This window comes from Guyanagaster necrorhizus (assembly GCF_019112545.1).
Source record: "Guyanagaster necrorhizus MCA 3950 unplaced genomic scaffold BT62scaffold_55, whole genome shotgun sequence".
Taxonomy (NCBI): domain Eukaryota; kingdom Fungi; phylum Basidiomycota; class Agaricomycetes; order Agaricales; family Physalacriaceae; genus Guyanagaster; species Guyanagaster necrorhizus.
The window spans coordinates 168,372-188,088 of record NW_025064934.1 but is presented as its reverse complement, the minus strand read 5'-3'; the positions used below and the strand labels follow the sequence as shown (position 1 = coordinate 188,088).

Sequence of the window (19,717 nt, the reverse complement as noted above, 5' to 3'; positions counted from 1 at the left end):
TGTCTTCACTTGAATGGTTATAAAAGACTGAGGTACATCAGAACGAAAATAATTATAAACATGTGTAACTCCGAAAGGCCAACGTTGGGTGTCGACTGACCTTCTTGACACAGGTCTCCCCTTTAGAGGTGGCTGGCTAGGTCGGCACTAGTGATATGAGCATATAATATCATACCACGACCGTGACCTCGGGGGCAAGCAGGCCGTCTTCGACTGAATACGGTATATCCCCGACTTCAAACTTTAAGCCGCAAGCCTTGTGGACACCCACTGGCAGTAGCGAAGGCATTTTCGCTGTTACTGCGGCTGCATCTGTTGGTCCAAAATATGGGTTTTACTCCGAAAGCCAGCACAATTTCTGGACGCACGTATTCAAAAAGTTGAAGCGGTCTTGTAAGCTAATGTTCATCACTTTGTCTATTTCAAATATTCCACTCAATTAAAACGACAACGGGCCAGCTTCCCCCCCTCTCGAGAAGAACTTACCTTCCTGGGCACTTTCACAGGAAGACATCATGTTTTGATCCACCGATATCGAAGCAGTCCATCGGTGCCGTGACTTCTCCGGGGGGTATTCGAACATAATAATACCGACTCTCGCACAGCTTCATTGGTAACGATGACCATGATTTACCTTGACATCATCGCTGGCATCATCTCTATCGCCCTGGCTGTACTTCTGCACTTGCGCAGGTCTCAGTCTTGGCAACTCTCTCTGCCCCCTGGTCCCAAGAAGCGATTCCTTATCGGGAATCTCAAAGACATGCCTACTTCGTTCGAGTGGGAGACGTATCATAGATGGGGGAAAGAGCACGGTGATATTATTTTCTGTGTCTGGAAACGAAACTGAAATGCTGAAGCTGGTGCAGACTCCGATATCATACATCTCGACGTGGTTGGAACTTCCATTATTGTCCTCAACTCGTTGGAAGCTACTTCTGATCTTCTCGATAAACGATCGTCAATTTATTCAAGCAGGTAAATATTTCTCCTATTCTGGTGGTCGTAGAAGAAGCTCAATACATTGAAACGCATAGAGCTCATCTCTCAATGGTTAGAGAATTGATGGGATGGGACTTTCTGGTAGGCCTCATGCCCTACGGTAAGCTGATCTTTCACCGTTGATTTCGGCGTCTCTGAGAAGAGTAATTCTAGGAAACGATTGGTAATTCAGTTTTTCCGTACCAAATTTGATGACAAACTCGACGTGCATTTTAGGCGTGCCCACCGCCGCCTTTGCCAGCAGACATTGAACGCCAAAGCGGCATTGCACTTCCATCCTCAGGTGCTTGATGCTACTCGCGAACTACTACGACGGTTATTGGACAGGCCTGAAGACTTCATGACCCACCTTCGTTAGTGAGTGACAATGGTCGTGATGCAGTTTTAGTAATAACCAATCACTGCAGTATGGCTGCCCGTGTCATCATGTCTATAACGTACGGTATTGATATCCTTCCAGATGGAGACCCTTTCGTTGCCGTCGCAGAAGATGCAATGCACACTGTCGGGCTCGCTGTTGTACCGGGAACCTTCTTGGTGGTATGCCGGCATTTTCTGTTCTTGGATTGTCGACAGCTCACACATAATCAACAGGACTTTCTACCGATTTTGAAATACGTACCAGGTAACCTCTGCTCATTGTTCGCTGTCTGACGTGCGACTGAGTACACTCCAGAATGGTTCCCGGGGGCTGGATTCCAGCGGACAGCTAAAGAATGGAAAGTATTGGCTCGAAGGATGGTCGACATCCCATATGGCGAGACGATCCGCCAAATCGTCAGTTGGGTATTGATTGCTGCAATTGCATAATGGTAACAGTGCTTCTATCTCTAGGCTGATGGTTCGTACAAACCGTCCTTCACTTCCTCCAATTTGGATAGGATAGGTGCCGAGCAAGATATGGCATGCCAACAACGGATCATCAAGAATACTGCTGGAACTATGTATGCCGGTCAGTTTCTTCAATCAACGCTGATGTCAACGGAACTGATTGTTGTCATTGAAGCTGGGTCGGACACGGTAAATCCCACACATTTGTTGCCTAAAAGCATATCTCACCCTCCCGTGTATAGACCGTTTCTGCATTCGCGACATTTATTCTTGGGGCACTGTTTAACCCGGAAGCACAAAGAAAAGGGCAAGCAGAGATCGATCGAGTTCTCCATCAGGAAAGACTCCCCACATTCGATGACCAGGAATCAATGCCTTATGTCACAGCAATCGTCAAAGAAGTGTTGCGATGGAAAAATGTTACTCCCATTGGTAAGGCCGCTGGGGAAACGAACGTGTCGTTGCATATCTCAAAGTTATTGGACAGCGATACCGCATCTTCTCGAAATAGATGACGTCTATAAAGGCTATCGGCTTCCTGCTGGTTCTGTGGTTGTTCCCAACACATGGTACGCGAGTTTTAGATAAATATCCTATAATTTGTTTAACAATTATCCAGGGCAATTCTTCACGATGAGGTTCGCACTTCTCCGTGACTCTTACAGGATCTAATTTCTCATCATCTGCAGGTGGCGTATCCGGATCCTTTTTCCTTCAATCCTGACCGATTCATGAAAAATGGGAGACTGGATCTTACAGTCAAAGATCCCACCATAGTAGCGTTTGGTTATGGTCGAAGGTTTGACATGTTCCTTCGGCCACTAAAATGATTCCCTGAAAGAATCTTTGCAGGATATGTCCAGGAAGGCATTTGGCCTACGCATCTGTATGGATTACTGTGGCTTCGATACTTGCCGTCTTCGATATCACGAAAGCAGTCGATGAAAATGGCATGATTATAGAACCGAGTGACAAAGTTTATACAGGACTGGTTTGGTACGCAACGCGTTTTTCTTTAATATCTCAGTTGCACTGATCGACAATCCTGCAAAAGTCTACCGGAACCTTTCAAATGTTCGATCAAGCCTCGATCGAAGGAGGCTGAAGACTACATCCTAAGTTCCGAACAATGACTATTGGACCCGGCGACATTTGTGTATGAATTCATGGACTAATGAAGTTTACCCTCCTTCTATCCGTTTTTATGCCATCGTAAATCGCTTAACCCCTGCAACCCTCCGGTGTTATCCGTGCCAATTTTCAACGTTATCTCCGTGTGACGACAAAACTAGCCCAATTATGAGGCTCAAGACCATCAACTATTCTACACCGCGAAATAGAAGGTCAGTTCATAACACTCACCACTCCTGAATGGACTTCGTTGGAAATCCTCGGTGATGCGCAGGGTAGACTCCAGGCTGGTAAGGCCAGATGGAATGAACTTCTTATTCTACAGCTCCTACAGAGCTTGTATTTATACTCTCCAGGCTTATATCTAGAATTTACTACAACTTTCTCTTTCTCTCGAGCTTACTCGTCAACTCTCGGCATGATGCCAGATTGCCCTTTCTAGAACTTTCCAGCAAAATCCCAACAGACTTCACCTCCCGAACACCAATTTATGCCGAGTTCTCAGCTCTGACTGTTTATGCTGCATCCTTCGGTCTGCTTCTATTCGCCCTTCTCTACTTTTCTTTCTCAGAAGATTCATCACCTTCCGTAGCCATTCAAGATCCCGTGACTCTATTTACGGACGAATGCTTGACGACAACTCCAGAGTGACGATGCTTCCTTCTCATCCAAAACTCAGATCTACCGAAGGATCACGTCTGCACGTGGTCATTCTTGCGACAAATGATTCAATATCTGGTATTGACCATGCCTTCATTTTTTTCACTTTAATGCTCTAAATATGTACTGTTGGCTGACCATTGGACTTTTAGATGTTCGTTTAAAGCAGGTTCCCCAGTCTTCGTTACCTGCAACCCGCCATGCTGTTTCGTTCTCTCGCGACTACACTCTTTTTTGTCGTGCCAGCATTTGCAGCATCGGCCGCCGATTGGCGATCGAGGTCGATATACCAGGTGCGCTGAATGTTTCAAAAGGTCTATCCTTATTGCTTATCCTACTCGTAAACAGGTCGTCATCGACAGATTTGCAACGGCTAATGACTCTGCTAGTCCTTGTGATCCCAAAGCAAGAAAATACTGCGGTGGAACATGGCAGGGCCTCATCAACCATCTTGACTATATACAGAACATTGGCTTCGATGCTGTCTGGATCTCTCCCGTTTCAGCGAACATTGAAGAGGAAACAGCTTATGGGGATGCATATCACGGGCAAGCATGGACATTTCATTCCGCTTTATCATGCTGATTCTCACGGAAGCTATTGGACCCGAGATTTAAACGTCCTCAACCCAAAATTCGGTACACCTGGTGACTTGAAATCGCTCAGTTCCGCGCTTCATGATCGAGATATGTATCTCATGGTCGACGTGCTTGTTAATCAGTAAGTCCATAATGCTAATGTCGAAACTCAATGACCTCATTTTCGCGTATCAAGCTATGCAGCTACCCCGACTAACATCTCAGATAAAATCCCACAATCCTTTGATTTTTCTTCTCTAACTCCATTCACATCAGTGAATGATTTCCATCCTCAATGCTTCATAACCGACAATTCGAACCAAACCGAGGTCGAACAATGCTGGCTCGGAGATGCCAGGTACGACCCCATCTCAAATAGATAATCAGCTTCTACTGACTCCTGTTTTCAGTCTCCCACTCCTTGATATCGACACCGAAAACCCGACAAACTTCGAGATGCTCAGGAACTGGATCCAGGATCTAGTGCTGGAGTATCATATTGATGGTCTGCGAATCTCAGCCGCTCGGTATATTCGCCAATCATTCTGGCGCGATTTCACCGGGGCGGCGGGCGTATTCGCTATGGGTGAGGTATGTCATCTACTATGAATTAGTAGGAGATTCATTTTGATGCCATTACTATCAGATTCTCAGCGACAATGTCAGCTATACAAGCGATTACACTCGTTCGTGGTTCTGTATCTGCTTATTCATGTATTGACCTAAGTAGCTGGATAGAGGTCCTCGACGCTGTACTCGATTATCCGACCTGGTTCACGATGACGGATGCCTTTTCCGATACGAATGGCAATTTCGACAGCCTCATGAGCACCGTCATCGAATCGCAAGAAAAGTATGCTAGTGGCCTATGCATGACTGGATCTTTCGTGGAGAACTATGATCAGCCTCGCTTCCCGTCTTTTACAAAGGATGAGTCTCTGATTAAGAATGCTGTCACTTGGCCGTTCATTCACGACGGCATACCTATCGTTTACTACGGTACGTTACCTTCTTGAAGACTGTATCGCAGTGCTAATTGACGTTGTAGGACAGGAACAGGGTTTTCAAGGTGGTGCTGTCCCCAGTAACCACGAACCGTACGTACCAAATACGCTTATTTGACCAGCGCTTATTGGACCTTGCTTGAAATAGATTATGGTCAAGTTACTACCGCGTCTACCAAAAGCCGCTCGTGCAACATATGACTAACTTGAATGCCGTACGAAAGCTTGCCATCAATTCGAAACAGGACTTCTTGACCACCCAGGTAGGACAAGACCCCACGGTTCTCTACATTTGTCCATGAAACTAACGACCCATCAGATGACCTTCATTCCTCAGTCAAACGACAATGTGATAGCGGTATCCAAACCTCCTCTCCTTGCTCTTCTTACGAATGCCGGAAACTCTAGCACGGCTACATGGACCATACCCGAAGATGCTGGTCTCTTTTTGAAGGGGCAGACTTTGATAGATGTATTGACGTGTCAGCCTTACAACGTCGATCCCGTCACTGGTAGCCTGACCGTAGAGTCGAGGTATGGCCTGCCTCAAGTAAGTTCTTCGGATGTTCTACCACAAATCACCTCACAAAACGTGGCTAGGTCATCTTACTCGCGCGATATCTGGATAGCAAAGGGACACTTTGTACTGGAGCAGCACAGAATGGCGCGCGCAGAATCACAATTGATCATCTACTGGTGTCCGGCGTTGCTACTTTCGTTGGTTTAATCGCAACATTCCATTCTTTCATCTGAATCCGACATGAACTTACACTCGGATAGCACTCCTTTGTTAAACTCTCTTCTGGGCTCTGTGATTTAACTTATCCCTTCCATTAATGATTGTACTGGTATGTGGAAAAGTACTAGAAATTACAGAAAGTATACAAGAACTGTGGGGATTGGCTATGAGGCGGCTGAGGCCAATACCATCATGGCACGTCAGACGCAAGTATACAAGATGTAGCACTGCTACATCCCTCTAGTTTACACAGCATGGACCCAGTAAGCAAAGATCGCCCGTTCCTGAAGGCTGTGCTACTTATTCGGCGTTGTTCAAGACCACGATGACCTTCTGTTTTATTTCAAATCTTGGTCTTTCTGCTTCCATACGATAATTTTCCTGCTATGGTGCTCGATCCACGCAACTTCGTATGCAGTGCTCAGACATCTAAATCCTCCTCAGCGCCATACAGCTTTGAAGTTCATCTGCGGTTCCAGGGCTATACCAAAGCAACCACACATGTGCCTTTCATGCACATGGAGTTATTATATACATTTTCGAGGCTGAAAATCCGCCCGGAACCTCTCAGGTGCGTCTCTCTGCACGGCTCTATCCCCAACCTCGGATGTGAGCCATTTTCCTGCCGGCAGAGGTGACTTGTTCCACCTGGACTCACGAAATTGCAACATTAAGCGATTTCCCATCGGCGGCCGGTCACTGTCAATCCCTCGGTCTTTGTGAGACCCATTTCTTCTACAAAGAAATGACGGGTAAGGTTTCTCTGTCGAGAAATTCATTCACTCTTGACATGTGCGTCTCAGCGTGTCGGTATCAGGCTCAGAAATTTACTGTGGTCGTCCCCGTTGTTCGTGTTTACTGATCATGAGATCGTCTCTCCAATAACGACGCGTCGGACCGGGCACTCGCGAATGTCTGGGCGAGGCACGCCCAGCCGACTGCCAGAAATTTCCAGGATCCCTGCGCAGTTCCCCATTATGAGATTTTCATGACTTTTACGGTCAGTTGGTTGGATTCGCGTCATCCATCTCGGGGTCGCAACAAACAACGAACGCTGAATTTTTTCAATCTCGGGCCTTTACCATCTTTCTGGCCACGCGATCAGCGAACGATCGTGCTCTTGGCACTTTGCAGCAGGTTGGAGCAGAATGTTCTTTTGCTTAGACTCGTTCGGGCGAACCAATGAGAACGCACACATTAGCGACTCTGGGCATGTGGTGCGAAGCGCAGTTCGGAGGCAGATTACAGGAATCCCCGCGGTGGCGACGCGACTCTTTGTTTAAAAAGAGGCGTAATGAGCTCGCCATGGATCACCAAAAAATCTCCTGACTCGTTCTTAAGATGCGCTCAGTATTCACTCTCGCCACCCTCGCGCTCTCGCTCCTTTCGTCGACTCCGGCACACCCGCACAAGGCGTCGTCCCCAGTGCCCTCAGGTATTTTTCGAACGCGTTTTCCGCACCACCGTTTCTGATCTTTGTTTGGGGACAAGTCACGCGCAGGGGTGCCGCCGGCTGCGCCGACTATCGCCAAGCGCACGCGCAGCCTCGCGGAAGCCCGCCGTCGAAGTCTCCAGCGCCGCCTCAGCGAGGACACCACCACCAAGCTCGCTGCGCGCGGCCTGGATCTGGAAGCGCGAGCCAAGTATCCTACCATCCAGAACGACACTTGCATTTTGTCCCCGGACACGATCTTTGGGCCCTACTACGTTGACGGTCCGTATGGCTGCGACGTAGAACCACTGTCGCCGCTGAACTCTTTTCAGGGGAGCTGTACCGTCGTGATATTCGTGAGGGCTCTGACGGTATCGATTTGTACCTGGATATCGGACTGAGTGTGTCTGCTTCTACTTCTGGAATGGAACGTGCGTTTTTTTCTAACCATGATGGTTTATAGTCGACGTTGATACGTGCGAGCCGATTGAGGGCGCATACATTGACTTCTGGGTAGACTCGCGCGTTCTCTCTCTGCTTTGTTCCCTCTTCGTTTTACCTCTCCTTTACCAGCACTGCAACGCAGACGGCATTTACAGGTAACCATTTACCATTCCTTTCACCATCCTGTGCTGCTTTTTTAATTGGAGCATTCCAGTGGATACACCGGGATTGACCCGGACACTGTCGAGCCCTACGACGGTTCGTCTTGACTAACTCATCGTGTATCCATTTTTTTAGGTGTGACACTCCGCTCGGACGGAACCACTGATGACAAGGCGTTCCTCCACGGGTTCACTGCAACTGACGAGAACGGTATCGCCGAGTACGATTTCTCCTAACCCCCCCCACTTTTGCGAGTTGTTGATTGCGACTATCAGGTTCCTTACGATCTTCCCAGGATATTACGCCTCGCGTACGACCCACATCCGTAAGCTCGAGCCCTCTTCTTACGCTTTGAATCCATCCATCCTGACATCATACCCAGATATTGCCGTCCAGTTCGTCCCTATTTTCTTTATCAAGTTAACCTCGGAGTCACAATACCACACACACGTCTAGCGTCAATGGGTCCGTTTCCGAGGACGGCACCAACACTCTCGCGACTTCGAGCATCCAACACGTCGGGCGAGTACTCTCGATGATTATCATCACCTTTTCTCATTACATTACAGCCAACTGTTCTTCCAAGAATCCCTCATCAACCAAGTGTACGAAATCGAAGCTTACACAGCCCACTTGAGTACCCTCACCCGTGTTACGAACGATGTCCATCCTTCCTCCTCTTCTTCAGTAGTATACCAACTAACTAGTGCTGACTCCGTAATGAATCCAGGCGGACTCCATCATCAGCGGAGCCAACAACGACGGATACAGCGCCTTCGTATCTACGGAACTCCTGGGCGACACCCTCGAGGACGGTCTCGTCGGATACATCACCGTCGGCGTCGACACCACCGCCATTTTCGACACCAGCGACTCCAACCCCGTCGGTGTCATCCCTACCGTGTCTTTGGCCGAGGGCGCGGAAGCGTCCGCCAGCGCTGTTGATGCTTCTGAGGGTCTGACGGTCTAGAAAATGTTTTTTTTTTTGTTGCAAGGAGGATAAAGGGTACTTGGAAAAAATAAATAAACTTGCTTTGATATCTCATTAACGGAGACTGTCTTGCGATAGTGGTAGCTTGCTAGGCTCGATATTTTTTCTCTCGGTGCACACATATGGTTCTTCCAGATACCTTGTCTACACAGATCGAGCAGTGATGATAATACTGCCGAGACGTGTGCCTCCTCACTCGGTCAAAACGAGGCTCTTCATCCACCAAAGGAGAACAAAGTCTTTCGTATTTCCGCAGACGCACAATCGGCATCTAAATGACGTGCTCTATTCCCCCCGTCCGCTCAAGTAGCGCAGAAATTCCGCCGGTAGAACCACGTCCCGCTCTAATAGCACCCAGTCGGACGCATAGGTGCGATACCGCGGAGTCCTGAGGATCTTCTGTGGGGAGGAAGCGGTGCGGTATCTAGAATTCGTACGGTTGATAGCGGAGAGACGCGGAGCCTCTAGGTGAAGAGCAGGAGAAAGAGCGGGTAAGAAGAGATGTACGCGCTCGATCCTCTCAGATGGGAGATGAAGATATCGCTGAGATGAAAGGAAAGGCAGAGTACGTCTCCGGCCTCATATGAGAGAAGGGAGGGGAGTTGTGATGCTGCTTTACGCCGCTTCGGTCTGTGCACTGTCGTATAGTCGCATTCTCAGAGTCATTTGCCACCATCACCTATTAAACAATCGAAAAAAGACCGAGGCGTTCGGCTGGAACATCCTCATATACTCTTCAGGCAACAGACTGTTCATCGAGCTCCTCCGATAGAGCTTCAACACTCTATCCTTATAAACAAGCGTCAACCTGCCGCCCCGCCCCGCGTCGACCACCAGCTGCTGGATGCTCCCCAGAGCATCTCTGAGCAGCCGAAGCTTCGCCTCCCTCTGGCCCCGCCCCTCATCCGACATTTCCCTCCTCACCACCTTGCCGAACACACCATACTGGTGCGTCCCGCAGATCAGATTGGGCGTCTGCGCGAGACACATCTGCATGTGCTTGTACGCCATCCTCGATGCACGGGAACAGTTGTTTTTCGATTTCGTCGTCAGCTCCACCAGGGCGGACTGTGGTGGAACGTGTGGTTGTTGTTGTTGTTGCGCATGTGCGGCCGCCGCCTTGCCAGAGGGTAAACACGCGTCGACCTCGGCCCGCACGACGAGCTTCATCCCCGCAAGGTCGTACGTGATCACTCGGTGGTGCGAGGCGGCATTCGTGCACCCAGGCGCAGGGCGCGTGAGCATGCGCTCAAAGTTGCGGCCGTACCCGCCCGGGTCGGCGCTCATGAGGACCTTGGGCTCCCACCTGGTGCACAAGACGGTCTTGGACCCGGCGAGCTGCAGGTCCATGCGGAAGTCGTGTCGTTGGCCGGTGGCGAAGGCGATGAGACGGAGGAAGCTGTGGCAGTCTGCGACGACGTCCACGGAGGACCAGTCGAAGGTGGTGGTGACGGCGAGGAAGATGGGTAGGAGGGGGTAGGGGGGGAGCTGGTAAGCGTTGTGGTCGCAGGATTGGAAGCCGGAGTCGGGGGACAGAGTGAAGGGTGTTGGTCTGTCGACCCAGATGCGGGGCGCGCCGGGGACGAGGATTCTGGGTGTTCGGCCGGTCAGCCAGCTGTAAGAGCCGAGATAGCGAGGACCGGTTATCTCGACTTTTCGGCCGTCTTCCTGGATAGCGGCTGGAGGATATATCGTCTGCAATGGGTCTGGATCCAGACCATGCATGATATTTCGTATGAACTTGCGCGGCTTGTTATAAATGAATGGTCCTAGGTCCATTTGATGATGATGAAACTGTCTTTTCTTGAGGGATATGTATCATATTTTCGAAGTGTCGGGACGACCGACCTTTGCAGCTAGAATCTTTGTACTAGACCTTCGCATAGCGCTATAAAGATATCAGAGTCTGATATCAATCAAGACAGCAAGAGCTACCTTTGTGGATTTCCCGTCATTTTGTAACGTGGCCATCGCATAGAACGATGACACTGCCGTTACCGTTATAGCATATAGATGATCTGCAGTCGTAGCCGTCTTTGTTCGTGACTCAAAGTCGCGTCAAGCGTCGAGGTAGAAGAAAATCCGAGCCTAGAGAGCTGCAGAGATAATGGTGGTTGAAAGCAAAATAGCGTGGGAAATATTTGGCCCGTCTCTCTTGCACTGATTACGTCTGTGTTGGGAACGCAAACTATTCTCGCTGTTGCACGCTGGCCTTCCAGATATCGGGATGAATTTGGTAGGGGACACGGACACGGCTGTAGCGTCTTTCGAAGGGCAAGTATAATCTCGAAGGCAGCAGTCGCTCCGTCGTTTTCAGAAATCCTGCATGTGCGTCTTATCTGCATCCGTTGCCGTGTTGCGCGCTGATATTGCTTGCGTTGCCTAGGCTGGTTCATGATGAACCGAGGACACTGTGGAATGTCTTGTCGAGACGCTGGAATGTAGGAAGAAACAGCCGCATTCGGCGGTGTATTCTCTGAAGGACCGGGGTAGTTCAACGAATAGGACAAACAATTACCTGTTCCACTGCGTCTTTGCTCTAGTGCAGCTTGCAGGGCATTGTGCAATAAATGGGAGCCATGGCCAAATATGAAGGCACATTCATGGAATCGTGCCATTTTACATCAAGTACGCTTTCGGTGTCTGATCGTCCGTTGTAGGACCTCTATGGTCTTGCCATGGTGGTCCGTTCTGGGTCGACAAATGCCTTGTTCCTCCTCCCATATCTCATCGAAGGCCACCCTGCATTGGGGAATGATATCCGGTATTTAGCTGCCGGGTCTGGCAGGTCGAGTTTTGATACAGGCACTGGTTCTTCACAAGGATGGCGACCAACAGTTGTTTTCCCGGAGGATATGGTGTCTCACGCAACAGGTTGATAGCATGTCCCCCCTGCTCGTAAATATTGCATCCACCCGCGTATCGACGATGATCCTTTCCTCCCCATGACGTCACGCGTCATCAATTGCAATATTTACTCTGGGTCGACATGCCAGGGGCTCGTTACATGATATATAGCAAGTACACAGAGAAATCGGTCTCCCCACAGCATGGTCTGACTCACTTCTTATCCCCCACCTCTATCCCTTGGCCCATGCTTGTTTCAATGAAATTTTCCCATCAACCTGGACGGAGGACACTGTGGATTGCTTCCATCCAGTGGGCACAGGTTTCTCCGTCAGACTTGGACAGACCCTAGCTAGCCTCATCCCCAGGTCTGCAGGCGGTACCATTCAACTGCTCTTACCTCCTTCAGACCTTTTCTCCTAATGTCTTGATGATGTTTTCCGCTGCTCTTTTTCTCTTCTTCGCTGTGGCAGTCAGCGCCTTTCCCATGGAAGCAGACCCGGGGTCCCAAACTATACAGAGTCCGACTCAAACTACCGCCTATGCCACGACTACCACTGATACTGATCCCGGCAGCAGCCAGCCGTATACCACCGCCACCACCACCACGAGTGGAACGTACGATGCTGGGGCTTTGACAAGTTTTGCTGGAGAACCGACCAGCACGTATACCACTACGAGTGAAATGTACGGTACCAGGACTTTGACGAGTACTGCCGTCGGTACAGACCCGACCACCCCTGTTCCCGTCGAGTCGCTGGATGGTATGCATATCGGAGATGGTAAATGAATAAGTCTCACCCTCGTTTGCTGCCCGGAATGAACCAGATGTCTTTTTAGGCACATGGTATACTCCAGGTTCGGGCGCCTGCGGACAGAACAACACAGAGGGGGACCCCATAGCGGCAGTATCGTACTTGCTCTTCGACTACTGGCCGTATGTACCTGTTTTACACCAGAGATTTACTTGATCGACTCAGTGCGATGCCAATGGCAGTGGTTCGACGACTAAGAACCCGAATACGTATGTGTTCCTTGCGTATCGCACAGAGCTCATGGGTTTCTGACTTGTAAGCAGAAACCCTATCTGCGGGAAGAAGCTCGTAGCTCACTGTCAGTAGCCCATTTCTCCTACTTAATTCACATCATTTCCCCGGCAACTGCTGACCATTGGCAGACACGGACCCAAACACGCAACAAGAAACCACCACGCAAGAGATCACCATCGTAGACCGCTGTGCGGGATGTCAGATCCGGTGGAGCCTCGACTTTTCCCCGAGCGTGTTCAGTAGCTCGCTAATCAGACTTTGGGGAGGATCAATATAACGTGGTCTTTTGTGGATGAGATGGGTGGGGAGACGCTGGCGATGCCGAATACGAGTCCTGTTGTTACGAGAGATGAGGGTCGTATGCCCGAGGTTGATTTGAAGAAGAGGCTGAGGAAGGAAGAGGGTCCGTAGTGCAATTGCGATGTTTCTCCGATTTTTGCGGCTCAGGGGAATATGTACTGTGTCGTCGGCACACTTGTATCCTCTTATCATGTCGAGGGTGAAGCTGCAGATGCAGTTAAGCGCACTCGAAGAGAAAGTAGAGGTGACAGAAGAAGACTGTAGGATGGAAAATCATGCCGCACATCAAAGCCATGCGAACGCACTACAGGTAAGCTCGTACAACTATCGTATGATGCACACACGTTTTATTCATGACCATACTGAATACGCATGACTGCATAGAATTGTATGTCCTTCGTTCTCATATATTTACTGTTGCAGAATTGCTGCGGCAACGGTGGCAACTTTTCCTTCAGCATGTGCAGGACCCAAGCGTTTATGATATCGATTTTGTCAGTGGGTTCGCACTTGATTCGAAACATAATAGTACTTTAATGTACATCAGTACCAATACACTCTAGCATAGAATTGTCCTCTACCAAAGCCATCAAACTGAACTCGAGGTTCCCATCGGCGCTCAGGTCCTTGATGTACCCACGGATAAGGTCGAGGACTGGCTCGCTGAGCGAGTCCTGGTCTGGTGTGAGCACTTTGTCGTAGACGATGCGTTTTCCCGTTCTTTGCTCCTAAGGACGAAAGCGAGGTACTGACCTCCGGCATTCACAGAAACATCTGGTATCGGCGTGTTCCCTCGTCTCCCAATCGAGCAGTGCGCCTCTTCAATGTCACTGTCATCCTCCAAGACGCGAGCCAGCTCAGGACTTGAAGTCAAGGTGGATGTCTTTTCGAGTAGGCGCGAGAGAGGTGTGTTTGGCAGGATCTACATGCACAGATGAGTGATGTGGAGGGAATGCAGCATACGACATACGTGCTTCCTCGCGTCACCGTTACAGACAGAGTGCAATAGCGCGTACAGCCCACAGACATGGCGAATTGACTGCGGCACCCAAAACATCCTTGAATCAAAGGGACCTTTTGCTATGCGTTCCAATACTTCTTCGCCTGGTCATGGTGGCAGGCCGCATGGGCATATAAAAATGAGCGCTAATGGTGGCCGGGGAACGTCAGGGTCTATGTCCAGGGAGAAGATGTCGATGAATTTGATGCTGTTGTTGACGCCGAGGCGGCGGAGGAGCTCGTTGAATATTTCTGGGTCAGACTCAAGGGGAGGGTAATGCTTCAGTGTGGTTCATCAGTAAAGAATCTCTGTATGATATCCTGGTGGTAAGCAAAGTACTGCCGCGGAATCAGATTTGGAAACGACGTCGTGGGTTCCCACGCCATCTTTCCTCGATCGTCTAACACCGACCTTTTACCTTCGTATCGTTGATGATATTAGCGTCAGTACTTGCTCTAGGCATACGACAATGATGCAAGTTTAAGGCGCAAGTACACAAGTACGTCAATTCCCATGTATATGTGCGAAATAGTAATATTATAATATCCTCATTTTTTTGGTTTTGGGGTGGCGAAACTAAACATTTTTCTCTGTATGTGACAGTTATTCCCCCATCACACAATGGCGATCGTCTCTCTGAGAGCTCCTCGTCGTCAGATTCTACAGGCTCGGGCCCGAGTACCACTTTTTCTAACATCCAATCTTTCCTGTCCACATCCTTTCTCCTGTTTCATGCAATCACTCTAGCCTATAGCCAACCGCAGAGGAGGTTCTACCCGGAAGGTGACAATGCGGAGTACTGGTGCGCCGTGCCTTGGATGAGCTTCAAGACTAAATATATTATATCGCGTCCAATGATATTTTTCTTCCCGTCCTCCACATCAGATCTAGTCTCGTTTAGATTAGTTCCTGGCATAGATGTATGCTTGATGATAATCCCTTACCTTCCACCCCATATACCCTCCGAGTACTCCTTCGCCAGATCCAACACCCGCTCCGTATCCCACCCCTCGCTCATAGCATCCGCTGCAAACACTTCAGTCCAGGGTATCATCGGCGAATGGGAGAATGACAACCTTGACTGCTTCGGCTCCAGCACGCCTACACGTTCGCTGAGACCATATACCGCACGTCGGTCTCCGGCAGGATTCGCTTGTTGTCGGTGGCTGCCACCTGCTTGAGGAGCGTTGAGGTTCGATGCATAGCAGACGACGTCCGTCACGCCGATGTGGAGGTTCGGGAAGTGATCGAGGAGGCGGAGGCCAAAGGCAGCAATGTCGGTGAAGCAGTGAATGTGGACCTGTCGTTACATATATAGTCAGCACTGTCAGCACCCCGATAGAGAAAAAGACGTACTCGGCGGTCCTTGGGCACTATTTCCTTCATGATTCTCTATCTTCTTCTGCTTTTCGTGTGTGGACTGTAATAGGGATACCGCGATCCACAGGTATCCGTAGCTGACGGGCGAACACCCGTTGCTGGACATCTGGCGGCGAAAGCGTGTATTGGCAGTCCAGCCCGATCTCACCAGGGATGGATGCGACAACGCAGTGGGAATCTCGGACTCCACAGCAGGGGTGAACCACTTTGCTTCATGTCTGGATGGAAATTACCTCGACGAGAGGCGGTTTCAAAGTCAAAGAACAAACAGCTGAGCACCTGGAGGATGCTGATGAGAAACATAGTTGGAAAGAGCAAGGGTACTCACCGATGACGAATCGACACTTCGTTTCCCATCTACCAGTTTCTCCCATGTTCCTCGCATGAACACTTCCGGATAGCGCTACACATCGACTACCCCTTTGCCAAGGCGAAATTTGTCTTGTTGCCCATCAGGACACTCTGAGTGAAACAAAGCAAACGCAGAGAGAAGGTGTGTATGTGTATCAAATATCAATTGGGAGATCGAGGCGTGTTGAGGGAACGCAGAGGTCATGAAGAGGGCGAGAGCTTTTCCTCTCGTTGGTCTTGCCCTGGCTCCAGGGTGACAAAGTTGGTTGCGAAGGACCGGAGATGAAGCTGAAGGACGCATGCACCAATGTAGGCGTGTGTTCACCTCTCGCCTCTCTGAATATGTGATGCTCATGGCGGTGACGGACCCACAACTCGCATACCATCCTCTTTGATGCCGTGTGTGAGAAAAACGAGGTCTCATCGACATCGATCGCCTTTCCTCCAAACCTCAAATGTACTCCAGCGATTAGAGGTTGAATACGCCACGACGAGCATTTCAAACCGCGCTTGGATGGTCATAAGATGAAGAGAGCGATATCGGGACTGAGTACAGCGAGTTCTGTTGCAATGCCTTGCACTGACATGTGTACATTTCTTTCTCAGTTCAGGCACTCATTGCTTTGGCTGTACAGCTGTCAGAGAAATCCGCTGGAGCCGCAACCACCATGGAAAATGGTATCGCTAGTGATAATGCCGGACACCAACACGGTGAAGAGGATCTGAGTGCGCACAAGGTGAAAACAGATACAGCAGAGCACTATCCACTGACCACACTCACACCAACACACACACAAAACTCTTAGTTCATGGGGGGATTATAATGTGATAAAAGTAGTAATCAACAAATATAATTGTCTTCTTCAATGCATCCACAGTGTGTGAACAGTAATAGCACATGTATAACAGTTGTAGATCTCTCTAAGTCTCAAAGCTTTTTGTTTTATCAAAACAAGAGGTGGCAACTGGTGTTGCTGGGCCTCAAGGCAAAGGGTACCACAGTTCAATACAATACATTGAAACACTCCTTCAAAACTCTCAAATGGTCCCAAGCACAGCTCAGATCAACTCAAATCTCTAACACACACAATACACAACTCAAAGCCTCGTGCTCTAAGCAGAAACCAATCACAAACATGTCCACAAGTGCCAAAGAGCACAGATCTCTGTTCACAAGCTTCCAAACTGATCATAGACCCACAGGATTCAAACCTATGTGATCCAGAGACACAAACACAATGAAACCCTGTCCAACAGACCAAAGAGTTTGAACCTCTGCCACCTGTAGCACTGTGCATCACAAATACCTCAAAAACTCAAGATGACACCCTTCAGACACTGCTCCCTTATTCTCAGATTATAGCACAATCCAAAACCTCTTATCAAACTGGGCCTAAGTCCTTTGTGAGCTTCGATGCCTCGCTTAGTTCTCACAGCTCTCTCAATGATATTCAATAATAAGTTTATTCTCTTGCCCAGAGTTACTAACACAAACCCAGAGCTAGAGTGCAAGGCTTTCTGTGCCCAATACACCACAACTGTGGGGGGTCAGAAAACTCTCCCTTCCAGTCATACAATACCATATTTAAATACTCTACTAGGATACTTACTAATACAATCCTACTATGGTATCCTCAAAGTGCAGGACTCCATGCTGGATCCCACAGGTATTATTCACACACATATTGCAGTTACCATGCTTATTCTCTTTCAGGTGATGACTGTGCCCACTGTTTCTTTGCTAGCTGACATCAGCTAGCTGGCCTCACCAGGTCTGCTCACTTTCTTCTTGTCTTGGTGACATATCTCTGACAGCAGTAAACTGTTCTGGACCCCTGGAGTTATCTCCCATGTCTGGAGTCAGCCACAATAGTTATGTTTTCTTCTCCTGTGTCTCAACATTCCCTCTGGCTCATAAATTGCACTACTTCTGGCCTGACATGCATTAATTAACTGACCCAATATGGTAGGTGTCATACTGTGGTATGATGCAGAGTCCCTCACTATGTTAAGCACACTAAGGCACAGTAAGTATGCAGGCAAGTCTCTGAGCAGTACACATGCTATTCATCTCTGAGGGTAGTATTCCTCTATCTATTCCTTTGTTGCCATCATGTCACTTCTCTGTTCAGCACCCTGTTATTCAGATACCTTTCTTTGGATCTCAGTTTCCTGTTCTAAAGCATGTCCCATCAGTGCATCATTGATCAATGTGATCAGGATTGCCAATCATATTTCAATCATAGTCTTTTTATTTTTAGCATGTCCTCTTGTAATAGTATTGGTGCATTTAGGGCCAAGTGCTGGGACCTCACATGCAGCCTAACCCCTCTGGTATTAGTCTGTTACTAGGTCATGCACTCTGCTTATTGTTACTTCAGTTTATCATTATGATAGCTAGGTTTCTGTGTGCTCTAGTCCTATTTTCTGTTACATGCTTACTGGACTGGAATGCAGTCCATGTATTCGCAATTTTTGCAATTTTACATGCCTGAACATGGAGAGGGCATGTCAGCGCAATGTTTCCTTGCTAGCTGACCTCAGCTAGCTGGCCTAGCCAGGTCTGCTCACTTTCTTATTTCCTCAGTGACACATCCCTGACAGCAGTAAACTGTTCTGGACCTCTAGAGTTATCTCCCATGTCTGGAGTCAGCCACAATAGTTATATTCTCTTTTCCAGTGTCTCATCATTCTCTCTGGCTCATAAAATGCACTACTTCTGGCCTGACATGCATTAATTAACTTACTCAATATAGTATGTGTTATACTGCAGTATGATGCAGAGTCCCTCACTGTGTTAAGCATGCTAAGGCACTGTAAGTATGCATACAAGTGTCTGAGCAGTACATGTGCTATTCATCTCTGAGGGTAGTATTCCTCTATCTATCCCTTTGTTGCCATCATTTTATTTCTCTGTTCAACACCCAGTTATTCAGATACCTTTCTTTGGGTCTCAGTTCTCTGTTCTAAAGCATGTTCCATCAGTGCACCATTGATCAAATACTTGTGTCATCTCACAATAAGTTTAGGGAATGAGCCACAACTGGAAAGCTCAGCTGCCTTGGATCACTATAATCAGCACTGAAGCCACCACATCTGTTGATCAATTATATAGTAAATATTCATGGACTATAGAAACAGAGAGCCAAGGGCTTTCCAGGTCATCTGAAAAGGATATATGAGGCATGCCAAGGTGGGATAATGACTTAATTTTGGGGCTAGCCAAGCAAATAAGTAACCAGACTAAATTATTTATAGATTCTATATGAGTTAGTTATGTATAAAAGCAGGATGAGAGAGGATTGTGCAACAGATAACCCATCCCTGTGATTTAAGCATTCTAGCTCTCAGTAGTTTGTACCTATATCAGCAGTTTTGTGTGTAATCTTAACTTGGATAGCTATTGTTATTAAGTCATCTTGTATTGAATAAGAATTGAAGTCTTTATTGGACTTTGGGGTTTGGTATAATTTGGGTTTTGGCTTAATAAGAGTTTTGACATCTGAGTATCAATTCTTTGGTTTCAAGGACTGCTAGCTAGCCACAGGTGCAGTTAGCCAAGCCTAAGTGCTTGAGAGACTTGGTATTGGGTTTTAGAGTATTCTAAGTTAAGCTGAGCATTGTAGCTCTGCATTTTAAGTCTCAATTCACCTACCATATCTTATTTCTACCATCCTTATGAGTATTGCATCTTAGAAAACAAAAACTAGCCTTGAATAAACCACCTTTATATCTTTATATTTGATTTATCTGAGTCTGCAAAGTGCTTCTATTATATTCAAACCATCTGAACTCATCTGTATTAGTGATCATGCA

At 48.2% G+C, this 19,717-nt stretch overlaps 8 protein-coding genes across 8 annotated transcripts; 4 read left to right on the top strand and 4 right to left on the bottom strand.

Moving 5' to 3' along the window:
• The first annotated feature begins 576 nt into the window (after window positions 1-576).
• BT62DRAFT_938423 (cytochrome P450) lies at window positions 577-3,339 on the top strand. The gene is made up of 16 exons (XM_043187540.1): window positions 577-815; window positions 870-978; window positions 1,038-1,102; window positions 1,156-1,165; window positions 1,219-1,359; window positions 1,410-1,542; window positions 1,597-1,627; window positions 1,679-1,779; window positions 1,837-1,954; window positions 2,009-2,022; window positions 2,076-2,265; window positions 2,321-2,402; window positions 2,453-2,471; window positions 2,523-2,632; window positions 2,686-2,829; window positions 2,888-3,339. The coding sequence occupies exons 1-16, from the start codon at window positions 620-622 to the stop codon at window positions 2,964-2,966; spliced, it is 1,542 nt and encodes a 513-aa protein (XP_043033587.1). The 5' UTR covers window positions 577-619; the 3' UTR covers window positions 2,967-3,339.
• Window positions 3,340-3,653: 314 nt separating this feature from the next.
• On the top strand, window positions 3,654-6,062 carry BT62DRAFT_989379 (glycoside hydrolase family 13 protein). Its single transcript, XM_043190154.1, has 11 exons — window positions 3,654-3,917; window positions 3,973-4,172; window positions 4,222-4,344; window positions 4,399-4,560; window positions 4,613-4,793; window positions 4,849-4,888; window positions 4,941-5,201; window positions 5,251-5,299; window positions 5,355-5,469; window positions 5,526-5,756; window positions 5,807-6,062. The coding sequence occupies exons 1-11, from the start codon at window positions 3,825-3,827 to the stop codon at window positions 5,957-5,959; spliced, it is 1,608 nt and encodes a 535-aa protein (XP_043033586.1). The 5' UTR covers window positions 3,654-3,824; the 3' UTR covers window positions 5,960-6,062.
• Window positions 6,063-7,507: 1,445 nt separating this feature from the next.
• Window positions 7,508-8,953, top strand: BT62DRAFT_976263 (aromatic compound dioxygenase; the record flags this gene model as incomplete). The annotated part of the gene is made up of 10 exons (XM_043189223.1): window positions 7,508-7,659; window positions 7,710-7,778; window positions 7,841-7,976; window positions 8,036-8,079; window positions 8,119-8,203; window positions 8,259-8,308; window positions 8,366-8,378; window positions 8,440-8,505; window positions 8,553-8,646; window positions 8,714-8,953. Coding segments are annotated over 10 exons (949 nt in total), but the record flags the coding sequence as incomplete, so codon positions are not given.
• Window positions 8,954-9,447: 494 nt separating this feature from the next.
• Window positions 9,448-11,251, bottom strand: BT62DRAFT_643654 (uncharacterized protein). Its single transcript, XM_043181740.1, has 3 exons — window positions 10,910-11,251; window positions 10,823-10,862; window positions 9,448-10,772 (listed from the first exon to the last, which is right to left on the bottom strand). The coding sequence occupies exon 3, from the start codon at window positions 10,751-10,753 to the stop codon at window positions 9,650-9,652; it is 1,104 nt and encodes a 367-aa protein (XP_043033584.1). The 5' UTR covers window positions 10,754-10,772; window positions 10,823-10,862; window positions 10,910-11,251; the 3' UTR covers window positions 9,448-9,649.
• On the bottom strand, window positions 10,820-11,885 carry BT62DRAFT_643688 (uncharacterized protein). The gene is made up of 2 exons (XM_043181741.1): window positions 10,910-11,885; window positions 10,820-10,862 (listed from the first exon to the last, which is right to left on the bottom strand). Exon 1 carries the CDS (start codon window positions 11,590-11,592, stop codon window positions 10,975-10,977), a length of 618 nt encoding a protein of 205 aa, XP_043033583.1. The 5' UTR covers window positions 11,593-11,885; the 3' UTR covers window positions 10,820-10,862; window positions 10,910-10,974.
• A 610-nt stretch (window positions 11,886-12,495) lies between these two features.
• On the top strand, window positions 12,496-13,029 carry BT62DRAFT_938420 (uncharacterized protein; the record flags this gene model as incomplete). The annotated part of the gene is made up of 4 exons (XM_043187539.1): window positions 12,496-12,603; window positions 12,662-12,758; window positions 12,819-12,934; window positions 12,999-13,029. Coding segments are annotated over 3 exons (275 nt in total), but the record flags the coding sequence as incomplete, so codon positions are not given.
• Window positions 13,030-13,703: 674 nt separating this feature from the next.
• Window positions 13,704-14,506, bottom strand: BT62DRAFT_997978 (cysteine proteinase; the record flags this gene model as incomplete). The annotated part of the gene is made up of 3 exons (XM_043190695.1): window positions 14,141-14,506; window positions 13,937-14,092; window positions 13,704-13,898 (listed from the first exon to the last, which is right to left on the bottom strand). The coding sequence occupies exons 1-3, from the start codon at window positions 14,225-14,227 to the stop codon at window positions 13,704-13,706; spliced, it is 438 nt and encodes a 145-aa protein (XP_043033581.1). The 5' UTR covers window positions 14,228-14,506.
• A 259-nt stretch (window positions 14,507-14,765) lies between these two features.
• Window positions 14,766-16,256, bottom strand: BT62DRAFT_1081164 (uncharacterized protein; the record flags this gene model as incomplete). The annotated part of the gene is made up of 7 exons (XM_043179642.1): window positions 14,766-15,057; window positions 15,115-15,470; window positions 15,527-15,543; window positions 15,606-15,734; window positions 15,784-15,829; window positions 15,879-15,894; window positions 15,958-16,256. 7 exons carry the CDS (start codon window positions 16,254-16,256, stop codon window positions 14,943-14,945), a joined length of 978 nt encoding a protein of 325 aa, XP_043033580.1. The 3' UTR covers window positions 14,766-14,942.
• Window positions 16,257-19,717: the final 3,461 nt, after the last annotated feature.